The sequence below is a fragment of the Sinocyclocheilus anshuiensis genome, unplaced genomic scaffold, assembly GCF_001515605.1.
Source record: "Sinocyclocheilus anshuiensis isolate Anshui unplaced genomic scaffold, SAMN03320099.WGS_v1.1 scaffold701, whole genome shotgun sequence".
Lineage (NCBI taxonomy): Eukaryota > Metazoa > Chordata > Actinopteri > Cypriniformes > Cyprinidae > Sinocyclocheilus > Sinocyclocheilus anshuiensis.
The window spans coordinates 450,249-461,952 of record NW_015539895.1 but is presented as its reverse complement, the minus strand read 5'-3'; the positions used below and the strand labels follow the sequence as shown (position 1 = coordinate 461,952).

The 11,704-nt window shown below is 39.7% G+C and overlaps 1 protein-coding gene across 1 annotated transcript in view; it reads right to left on the bottom strand.

Moving 5' to 3' along the window:
• Positions 1-647: 647 nt before the first annotated feature.
• LOC107685916 (glutamate receptor ionotropic, NMDA 2A-like) overlaps positions 648-11,704 on the bottom strand; it is a 178,897-nt gene continuing 167,840 nt past the window's right edge. The window contains exons 10-13 of the mRNA XM_016482665.1: positions 9,704-9,864; positions 7,923-8,110; positions 6,587-6,825; positions 648-5,699 (exon numbers count right to left, since the gene is read on the bottom strand). Coding sequence (XP_016338151.1) covers positions 3,906-5,699; positions 6,587-6,825; positions 7,923-8,110; positions 9,704-9,864 — 2,382 coding nt within the window. The 3' untranslated portion in view covers positions 648-3,905. The remainder of the gene's footprint in view (positions 5,700-6,586; positions 6,826-7,922; positions 8,111-9,703; positions 9,865-11,704) is intronic.

Below are 11,704 nucleotides of genomic sequence, written 5' to 3'. Positions count from 1 at the left end.
AAATAATCAAACATTTCAAATATCTGTCACTGGAAATGCATTAAAGAAATCAAGAGAAGCGTTTGGTTTTAAAACTGAAGGTGATTGAATAATCCTCACATCAGTAATGCAATGATAAAAATGGCAATGCTAAAAGAGCCACACGACTGATGTTTCCGCTATGTTTCCAAGCTGCCAGTTTTGCCCCTGCAAACGTCTTCCTGAGGGTTATAAAGCGGCCTGAGAATGAAAGGGAGCGAGCTGCAGTCGACACAGTCATGCATGAGGACTCTCGCTCCTGTCTTTAGCCACCTGCCCCTTCTCACTGTGCCTTGTGTGGCTCTGGCAGATGTAATTTGAGCAGAGGTGATTTCTCCTTGAAACTACCTCGATGGGAACACAGCCAATGATGCAGTGACAGTACAACAGCTTGCCTGGCAGCCAAAAGGGCCTATTGTTCTTACTACACTGCACTTGGCAAAATATAATTTCGGGAAACAACGGATTTCAAATGGTCTTCCATGTGGATGCAGAACTGACTTGGAAGGAGATCCATTGTCATGTTAAGTAACGTCTCACATCCCTACTTCGCTTTTTGATATTCTGCCCTATGCAGCCATAAAACTTGCCTCAAAGGGAAAGAAAATTGTTTATGTATGTATCTTTTAGTCTAATGGGTTTTTATAAAAGACAAACACGTGGTGATGGAGGCATCTCTGTTATCTGAAAAGACTTTTAAAGTGTAAATATTCAGCATACGGACTGAGCGCCTTTAGCCGCTGATCCAAAAACTCCCTCTCTTTACGATCCATGGATAAATGTACAAAAACACACATCTCTGCTGAAAGAAGTGGAGCGTAACAAACGTGAAGGATGAAACAGATTATCCCTTAACTAGCGTTTAAGGTGTAATTGAGAAAGTACAAATTTTTTTCTGACTTAAAAATCCTCGCTTACTGACTTTTAGAAACTGAACTACAGTACTTTGCCTAGTCTAGCTCGTCTTATGGAAATAATCGGCATCTGAGCTACGTTAAATTCACATTTGTGTATTATTCTATGAGAGGTAAATAAAACCAAAAATATAATAGATTTTTTAATAAACTATAGATGGCTTTTGCCTAGCCAAAAACTGCTACATAAAATAATTCCACACAGTTCATCTGTATCTATTTGCAATCAATACCTGACCTGTGCTGTTCCACCCGACCGCCTCCGATAACCTTCGACAAATACAGAACGATGATGTAAAAAGTACATTTTGGTTTTCAAGATGTTTCTGTGTAAAAGTCCCAGAAGTTTGGCGGCCTGAACGACATGCCAGGGTGGCCACAGAGCTTTGGTCCATGAGCAGGATGGATTCGTACCCTGCAGTCTCACGACGGCCCATGTCTATGAACCAAAGAGGCCAGTTCTCCTCACATCGATCTGTAGGCACGCTTGATCCAAGCTCAACTTCAAGTGGATTGACAGTATTTACTTAGGAAAAAATCTGCCGCAATACCTGTAGTCCCAACCCCCAACCCGCACCCCAGCCCCGAAATCTTCAAGCTTAAAAAACTGCAGGGCTACAATCCCTGATAACAAACTGCATGGAGACTTTGAAATCTCGTAAGGTGACATTTTGACTTGTGAGTGATGTCATTTTTCGTACGTACGCTACAGAAAATGAGTGCTACTGTACAGACCTGTGAAACCCACACAAAAAATATTGTTTACTCTGTATCTTCGTAACTTTCATGAATTATTTGAGTATGAATTTACAAGCAAATTTACAAGTGTCATATATTCAAAATAGTTGCTAAGTCTTTGAGGAATTAAAAAAGCTCTATTCTTACAGCAAACCATAGATAATAGAGAAAATCAAGAAGACGTCATATCTTTGGAGGGATAGCAGACCTGAAAAGGACTTTTTTCTCTCTCTCTTTACAGGTTAAGTCTGGCTATATGTGACAGGTAAGATACAGAGAGCGTAGCTGGTGATGTTTTCACCTGCCAATCGAGGAAGAGCAAGGATATTCACCTCGCCTCACAAAGGATACAAAATCAATGCAGATGTGGCTCTGTGATTAATACTAGAGGCTAATACCTTGCTTTTTTCCCCAAAACAGCAGCTCTGCAATATGAAGGATCATTTTCTTTCCATATATATGCTATATTTGCACCCTGTTACAAATAATTTGTGATATAACATCATAACAAAAACATAGGAAGAGTTACAATTGAGTTGCATGCCATTATTATAATTCATGTTCATGTAATCAAAATACATTTTCCTTAAAGACTGGGGTTATTACAAGGGTGAAAAAATAACTGAAAAACAAGTTGCAAAGAGTAAAAACTATGTATGGCATATATGATTACAAGACTTTGATATTTTACATGTGCATGTGCACATTAGCTTCTTAAAGCAGCACTTCATATGATGAATGTATTCATGATTATGATAGTGATGACATATTCAAAATAAGTGTACAGTGAATTATGTCACATTATTGAGGAAGTACAAAGAAAGCAAGTCTGGTATGAGAGCGGAAGCTGCTAGAGCAGTCATACAACACGTTCATGTGGATACACATCCTGTTTTCCAACAAACGTTGGAGTCGTAAACATAAAAGCTGATTTCAAAGATGGCTGAAAGATCCTCTCTCTAAATGCAACTGCAGTGGAAGTCCTCGGACAACCACAGTGGAGTGGAGGAAAACATGCCAAAATGCAATGTGAATGTGCCTTTAGGTGGTGTAGAGAAAACGTTACACAAAATGACACAGAACCATCCTGAGGTATTTGATCTAATACACGATTTGGCTATGTGTTCTGATTCACATTGCATGGAGTTCATTGAGTGTGTCTGTACAGTATAAAGTTTAGTAACAGGTCTGCAGAACAAAGGTCTTGCGTGGTAGTCCTCAATGCGAATAGGGTGTTGATCGTGTTACAGACTGCAACAGAAAACCAATGTTCTAGTTCAGACTTCAAGCTTCACAAGCGGCCCTCGTTAAACTTAATGAGTGGATCGCAACAGCTCCGCCAAACTACAGTAAACAACAGTCTTCGAGAGGTGATGCTCTGATTCGGTTTCACAGTGTACAGTGACAGATGGAAGTTTTGAACGAAATAAATGTGAGACAAACTTCCATCGCAAAAACTTCCCCACAATCTGGAAATGGAAGATCAACACAATATTCCCAGTCGAACAACCTACATACAGATCAAGTTTTCATTGCACAGATGACCACCTCAGCTGTCGAACGAAATCACCTTTATGCAAGTATATCTTCAACCGAAATAAGACAAGAAAAGAAACACACATGCAAAAGAAATCTATTCCTGACAGGAATATAGAAGTTCTGTTTATAAAGCAGAGGTGGGCGGTTAACTAATGATTATTGTGCTACCAAATAAGATAGAGAAGAGTCTAAATTCTAAATAGGGATTAGAATGCCAAAAATCCCAAGTCTATAGTAATAAAAGCAACAATGCAATTGCTGAGTGCCATGGATGAAATACCCTTGCTTGCCTTAAGATCAGGAACTATTCCAGCCACAGTCCAGATACATATACGGTCTTGTCACATGCAACGTGGGGCCAAATACCTGAAACCCCACCCTAGGATCTGCTTCAGTCCACCACAGCTTCAGGTCGGACTTGAAGCGGCACATCTGCACTAGCACTCAACGTTTTGAGCACACATTAGCACTAGGCCGAGTGTTGGGGATAATTAACAACTTCCATGCTGGATCACATTTTATTGGCTTACACTTGACTAACTCTCTTTCTGCAGATACCTGCCCAGAAGGAATCTTAAAATGCTGAAAACCTCTGGAAAGCTCTCGTATAAGAAGAGCGGTATCTCGGGTACTTTGTAGATGTAGGTGACTGTGGCATTCTAAGTGAGTAAATAGTTAAACTACACAAAAAAAGCATTAAACATCTGACTCGAGACTAGGTATTTTCTTATATACTCGTCTATTGCTAAACTGCGAAGAGTTGAGAACCCGGGGAGCTGAGTATGCACTAGTCTTGTTGGCTACATAAGGCATTACATGCTCTGAAATGTACATGTCATTGGGTATTCGACCATCCCTGGAACAGTATGAAGTGGTGGACTTCACAGAGGACCTCAGATTGTTCTCGTTCCTAGTTTTGATGGGAGCCAACTGTTTGTAAATATCCGAGGAGCTCCTGCCGTGGACCAGGCGAGTGTCATCCCGTATAGATTGCATGAAGGGGTTGTCCGAGGGGTGATCAGGGTAAAGTGACTTACTACGCTTGCTTTCCTCCAGGTTTCGGTTAAAGAGCATGGACCTGCTGCCGAATAGTTTGTCAGCCTTGATGTTAAACATGTTTGCATAAGGGCTGTCCTCCAGGAAGCGGTCCTTCTCCTTTAGGCTGACGCTCCGCGCCGGCCGGTTCAGGTCAATTTCTTTGGGCTTCTCAAGCATGATATTGTCAAAGGAGTGCTGACGGCTGAGCCTCAGTCTGTTCCTCCTCTGTACGTGTGGCCCATCCGTCTGAGGCCAGTAGTGGCTAAACGTGTCATCGTGGTGCATGCCAGGGCTGATCATAGCCTCCTGCAGCAGTTGGTCCTCACTAATGTCATACAGGTTGCCCATGTGGATGCATGCCTCGCACCGGTTATACGGTGAGCGTAGGGCAGCGTAAGGCCCAGTGCTGTAGTTGTTTACCTTAGAAAGACAGCTCCGGCAATGAGTCTGTTTGAACCGGTCGTTGCTTTCGTGAGGACTGAGATTCTTCTCCTTCATGCTGTAGTGTTTGTTGTAGACGCTGTCCGGCAGAAGGTCCGAGTCACTATGATGTAGGGGGCTGCTGTTGAGATGGATGATGGGCTGGTCGCATTTCCTGTAATTGTCATTGTGGTCTGAATAAATTTCGCCAAAATCCAAATCGTCAGTTGTCAGGCCTCTGCCTTCCCTGTAGTGCTGTGACTCTGAGTGCAGACTCAGCTCCCGGTCAGAGTCTATGGTGTATATTTTCTCTCGGCCCGCTCCGCCCTGCTTATTTTTTAAGTAGGACAGCTCTACTTCGCTGGAATCCCTAGGGTATTTTGACGTCATCGATCTTTTTTTTAAGTTATCCTTGGACTTCAGGTGCTTGTTATTGTCTGGATCCTTGTAGGAGGTGGCCCTGCTTGAGCAGTCGGAGATATCCGAGTGTGCCGTGTCCTCTGGCAGGTACCTCTGACTCTTCATGGACAAACGGGGGTCTAGGGTATCAGGCCCCTGAGTTTGACGCAAAGTATCCACAGATTTCTTCCACAGAGCTCGGGGTTTTGCATTGGTCTGGGCTGTGTCTGCACTCACCGCCACCTCTACAGTATTAGGGTTTGATTCATTGAGGGTGAGGGGATGCTGACCTTGGAAGATGTAGTTGTTCAGATGGTCCTTGTGGCGGTTTGCCAGATACGCCTGTAAGTCGCTGGAGTCTCCATAGATGTCCTTTTGGGCATAGCTACGATTGTCAGTGTAGATGAAGTTCCCTTTCTCTGCCATCATGTCCATGATCATGGGGCTCGCCGAATGCATAAACTCACCTCCACGTTTAGGAGAGTTGATCCTGGAGCCACTGAGGTTGGTCATATTAGTCATCTGCTTCGCGGACTTGATAAGCTTAAGCATGTTGGACTGTGGACTGAAGTCCAGGTCAGATGACTTTTTCTTCATGTCGATGTGAACACCATGAATGCAACTCCATATACCCTGTGGAAAAAAGAGTGAATCAAGTTCAATATTCATACATTAACCATGATGTCTGTGACTTGCAAATGTACCCATCAGTGTGATCAAAGAGCACTTATGAAGTTTTTAATTAGGGCATAGATAAAAGCCAGTGACACAGATGCCTTCAAATTTAGAAACAAATTACCAAGGGATTTATTTTTAAAGGCACATTTTCTTTAAAAATGATAATTTTCTCTTAATATCTCTATGAATCTCTTTTCCTCAGTAAACACTTACATCAGTTATGCTTGAGATCTCCAACACCAGCATTTCCTTACTTTAAAGATGCTAATCAGAGGCACCATATTCTCACACTGACAGCATGTACACAAACCCATCAGGGTTCAAAACAAAGACATACTGAGCTTTTGGCTGTGCTAGAGATCATGCTGTCAAAACAGACTGCTGCACTGTCATTTTAAGCTCCCTGGCCATGGAACAAGTGGTCGAAAATCAAATTTCTGACAAACTTTTTCTTTCAAACACAGCCCATGTCAGGCTAAAGAGTGAGCTCAAACGCTAACTGGATTACCACTGACACTCTCAGAATTAAGATATTGGCTGTCCCTACTGTCAAGCCTGATTCAGGAAACACCAAAACCAGGGGTCTTTAACAGTGGGTTCACAACCCCTAGGTGGTCTATTGCGGTAATACGGGGTGTCAGCCAATTATTACTTGATCTCAAAATAATTGGTGCCTCATTTGTCCCTATTTTTATTTTATTTTAATATTTTTTTTTATAAGCATATGATTACAGACCGGGTTTAAAATGCACTAAATACATTTTATACATGTAACAGGGAATCCTGCCCTGATTTTCTCATTTTATGTCCAGGTATGGATGATTGTATGAACAGAAGCTTACCCTGCTGATGGAGAAAAGCAGGCCAGGTTTGCCCGAGCAGATGCCAGTGAAGCAGTATCTGAGTCTCCAGTAGAACAGGTGCTCCCAGACAAAGGTAATGAGGCTGAGACCCATGGCAGTCGCCAGCATGTAGAACACTCCAGCCATGTTGTCCACATCCAGCTGGCTGCTCATTACCTCGTTTTTCTCATTGTGGCAGATCCCAGTCAGCCATTGAGCCTCCAACTCCTCCATCTCACCTGAGGAGAGACACACACGCACACGCCCAGGCCCACGTCATCAATCACCATTTCATGTACACATTAGTGGGCCGCACTACTACCGTCCAAAGACATATCCCTCCTGTTCCAGAACTCTCCATGCCCTAACATGTCAAAGTGAGAATCAGTAAAATTATACACTCAAGCTTTAGCCATATGTTAGCACCATCTGAGACTTTTTTCTCTTTCTCTACAAGGTGCAGCTGCCAGGAGAATAATTCTGTCATTTTTCATGCTGGCGTATAGCACTACTGTGAAGCACAGCATATAGTATGGAGAGAGAAAAATACTGCAGATATCAAGGAAGAACCTTGAAATAAAAGTATGCTAAATAATTTAACAGATGGACATTGAAGCCAGAACTAGAATGTGTTGTGTTCATGCAGCAATGCACAGCATAAAACCGCTTTAGGGTAGACATATACATTTATTCATAAAGCAAAAGCTGTTCCTGTGGCTCAGTTGTAGAGCATTGCGTTAGCAGCGCAAAAGGTCGTGGGTTCGATTTCCAGGGAACACACATACTGGTAAAAAATGTATAGCCTGAATGCACTGTAAGTCCCTTTGGATAAAAGCGTCTGCTAAATGCATAAACTATTATATTAATTAATTATTAATTATTATTATTAGAAGCTTTTATTGAAAGCGACTTACAAATAAGGAACAGACATATTTTCAACATAGAGACAGTGGCACACATAAATATGAATATGAATCATTAACACATAATGTGCCTATGTTTTCTTAGGGGTAAAGATTTAAGGATGTCCTGTTTTTCACCCTTCTTTTTTGTTTTTGTTTTTTTGCACTATGTGACAAATTTAATTAATATTGGAAATAACAACAATTGTAACATCCAGGTCAAAACCTGGAATGGTGTGATTCACTACCTGCATATGTATATAAATATACATGTTTAATAATAAATTAAATCCTTACAGTACTATGCTGGGGACTCCATGGAGCGGTCAGTAGTGCTTGCACTACTGTGATCTCAGTGAGTTTATACATCTCTCAAACTGTTCTCTCTAACATGCACAGCATTCTGGACTGCTGCCAGGCATGCAAGCACTTACCATCTCCAATAATAGCCAGAATGGCCAGATCCACCGGGCGCTTCCAGGCCGACCCTTTCTGCAGGGCGATGCCGTAGCCAGTGGTAGCAAAGATGTAGCCACTACCAATGGTCACTAGTTTACACCCCTCATCCCTACCGGCCATGTAGTTCAGCACAGCTGCGTCATATATGAAGGCATCCAGTTTGCTGGTGAAAAGAAAGAGCACAGAACACTATTCATAATTATTTTAGTCCGGATTATATTTTGTTTTATTATTTTATTTTATTTTATGAAAACAATTTTTAATAGTTTTAATTTTAGCTACCAGTAACAATACTGGGAACAGACTGAAATGTAATATTATAAACTCAACTCCACCTCCCCCATCATGGTCACAGCTGAAAGGAGGATTGTGTGTCAAAGCACAAAAGAAACATAAAAGAGCATTTCCTTTCTTTTGTTTCTTTTATTTTTATTTTTTTATCATGCTAAACCATAGATAGATAAAACCTTAGTTGTAACATAAGGAAGTTTATGCTTCTTCATTAGACAGCCATCATATGACCAGCTCATGACAGAAATCACAGATGATCTCTGAAATTTGTCATAAACTGCAAAAACGTGACAAAAATCGCACTATGTGCACCCAACTTTAGACCCCACCTACAAACTGACATTTGGAGCCAAGGTGGGCTGCTTGTCAAACTCGATCTCTCTGTTGGAAAAGCCTTTGTCTAAGACTCTGAATACTTTCCGTACCCACTGTAACTTAGGGATCACGCTGACATCCAGTAGATTTGTTCAATTATTCTTTTGTAACGGTGGATCTGCAGTATGTGTAATGATAATGCAGCGCACTTCCAAAGGAAATCATCTACGCTTTATTAATATACTGTAAGGTAATTTAATATTGTGCATGTGCTGTACCCATCTGCAAATATACAACGACACAATCTTGCTGCAGTTCAGAGAGATAATGAAAGCTGTTTAATAACACTCACTGCTGATCTACTGCTTTTCTTTCACTGCACCTTATAATACTCAGATTTCTTGAATTATATGAAGCTGAACTGTCTTAGTAAAATTGTCAGAAAATGAACTAGGGCCATTTGTTCATCATTGATTTTTATCATATTCATTAAACAGAAACTGCACAAACTTCCTTGTGTTAGAACCCAGGTTTTATTTATCTAGAGATAAGCATGATAAAAAAATAAAAAAAACACAATGACCCATGATGCTCCTTTAATTTGGCTGTGACTATGATGGTGGAGGACTTTATAATGTTCAGTTTATAATAAATTTCAGTCTGAAATTTTTGAAAAAAAAAAAAAAAAAACATTAAAACATACACTTAAAAAATTTGTGAAATCTTAATAAAAACCTTTTAAAAAGAAAACTACAAAAATGACAAAGGCACGTAACAACTTTTTGAATTTGAAATATAATACTAAAATAGCTGTCTGTTCCTCAGACAAAGCTATCGTATGATTTTTAAAGACATTTTGTAGCTTGATGATGGCCTGGATACTCTTTTGTTTTTGTGTTTGTACTGTTTGTGTTCCACTTAAGAAAGAAAGCCATACATACATATGGAGCAACATAAAAATGAGTAAATAATAACAAAATCGTAATTTTTGGGTTAACTATCCCTTTTATGATAACTGCCATTTTAATGAAGCACGGCCAGCATTCAGTGTAAGGCAATTATATGCCACCAAAACCAATGACTCATTCACTATTTCACCCATTCTGCTCAGACTGACAGGATAAACACAGTGAGAGTGTGCTATACAAACCCAGTCTTCAAGCTGACCAGCGCATCGTTCACCCCGGACTGATGGTACTTCACCATGTACTGGTGCATGTCAGGGTAATTCTTACGGATGTTCCTCTCTGTGCTGCCGTTTGGAACCGTTCCAAAGCGGAAAGGAGGGGAGTAGGAGTAGGGACTCTGAAACTGCAAAGTAAAAAAACAAAATAAACCATCAATAAAAGCACAGCAGGAAATAAAATGCTTCCATGGCAATAAATACAAATGATAAAAAAATTTGAACATTGAGTTTTATCACTCACACTCTTAAAATTACTGCCTCTAATAAGAACTAAAAAGTGTTTTACAACCCAAATCTTTTGAAGTTTACAAAGAACTTTTCATTCTCCAGTACTTTGGTAAACCTACATAAAGAAACCATATTGTACAGTAACAATAAGAACTTTTTAAATCTCTAATAAAAGAGCAATAAAATAAAAGAGCAAAAGAAATGTTTGAGAGGAGTTTGTTAATCTAATCCTGTCAATCATGATGCAAATTTTTATGAACAGCTGCTTACTTTTGAAAATTCAAGTTCTTTATTAGAATCTTTGCTTCCATGAAGAAACTTTAACATCCATAGAACCTTTAGATTGCACAAAAGGTTCCTTATAGTGGGAAAAGGTTTTTAGATTGTTAAAATGTTCTTCACACTCATAAAAAAAAGGTTCTTTTAAGAACTGTTCACTGAAAGGTACTTTGATGAACCCAGAATGGTTCTATGGCATTGCTACAAAAAACCCCTTTTGGAATCTTTATTTTAATCTTAAAGAGTGTACCATGACAATTATTTTGGCATAATTTTGATTAAATTTATTACTAACTTCATTAATACGTAGTCCAGGTGGGTATTTAGGGCTCGAGTTGGATCTAAGTTAATATGTTCTTGATAAGGGGCCTAACATCATAGGACTAAAGCCCGGCAGTTTTGCTTAAGAATCTATTTTTATCTTTTCTTTAGACTCCATTCTGCATCACTCATATGACCAATCTGCCAAAGAAAAGAAGCACTTTGCCGGTAGACTGGACACGTGTTTGAATGTGTTTCTTTGTTGACTATTTGACCAGAGTTGCGGCTCTTTAATGTGTGGCTTTGCTATGAGTGCAGGACCGGGGCTTTTATTTTTATTACATTGGACGAACCATATGCATTTGCTTAAGTGTTTTAGCACACATGCTAATTTTCAACACCTGTCCATGGGAGGAAAAAAAACAGTATCAAACACTTCGTCTTAAGCTATTTCCTCTTGCTCTTCATATCTTCTTCTTCCTCAAGCCCATATAATACATTAATTCAACTCTCCTCTCGACTTTTATTTTAGAGAACTGACATTGCCTATCTTATTATACCATTTATTCTCTAATACATGCCAAACAGTTTCCTTTTTGTCTGGAACAAGTAGCTAAGGAGCTCTTCTCAAGCCAGTCTACACCTGCTGCTCTCATCAAAGTGCTTGACTCGGTAAGGTTATTTATTTTCACCGGGCAACTATATTTCAAGAATTCAACACTTAAATAACAGTCCCCGAATGGACAACAACAAAAAAAAATTCTGTTTTTGGGAATCAGGAAAAATACACACTCATACATACACTCCTATCTGGACTAAGAATAGGTATAGAAGCACGACTCTCTGTATTCTGGAGATGAAATTTTACATTACAACACTCTACACCAATCACAAATGCTGACCTTACAGTAAAACACCAACAAAAAATCCCATGACAGCTGAACAAGACAAATGATTCTACTTTAATAGAGCTCACCGCTACAAAAGAGAGTTCACAATCTATGTGAAACAGCTTTAGGCTTTGTTTTATTTGTGATTGAAAAGATTATTTTCAAACGGGATATTTTATACTTGCCAGGACGGGCTAGTAGTTCAGATTTTTACTTGTTTTGCAATAATTTTGACTAGCTCCCACACCAAAAAAAAAAAATTGTTATTTTATATCATATCATATCATATCATATCATATCATATCAT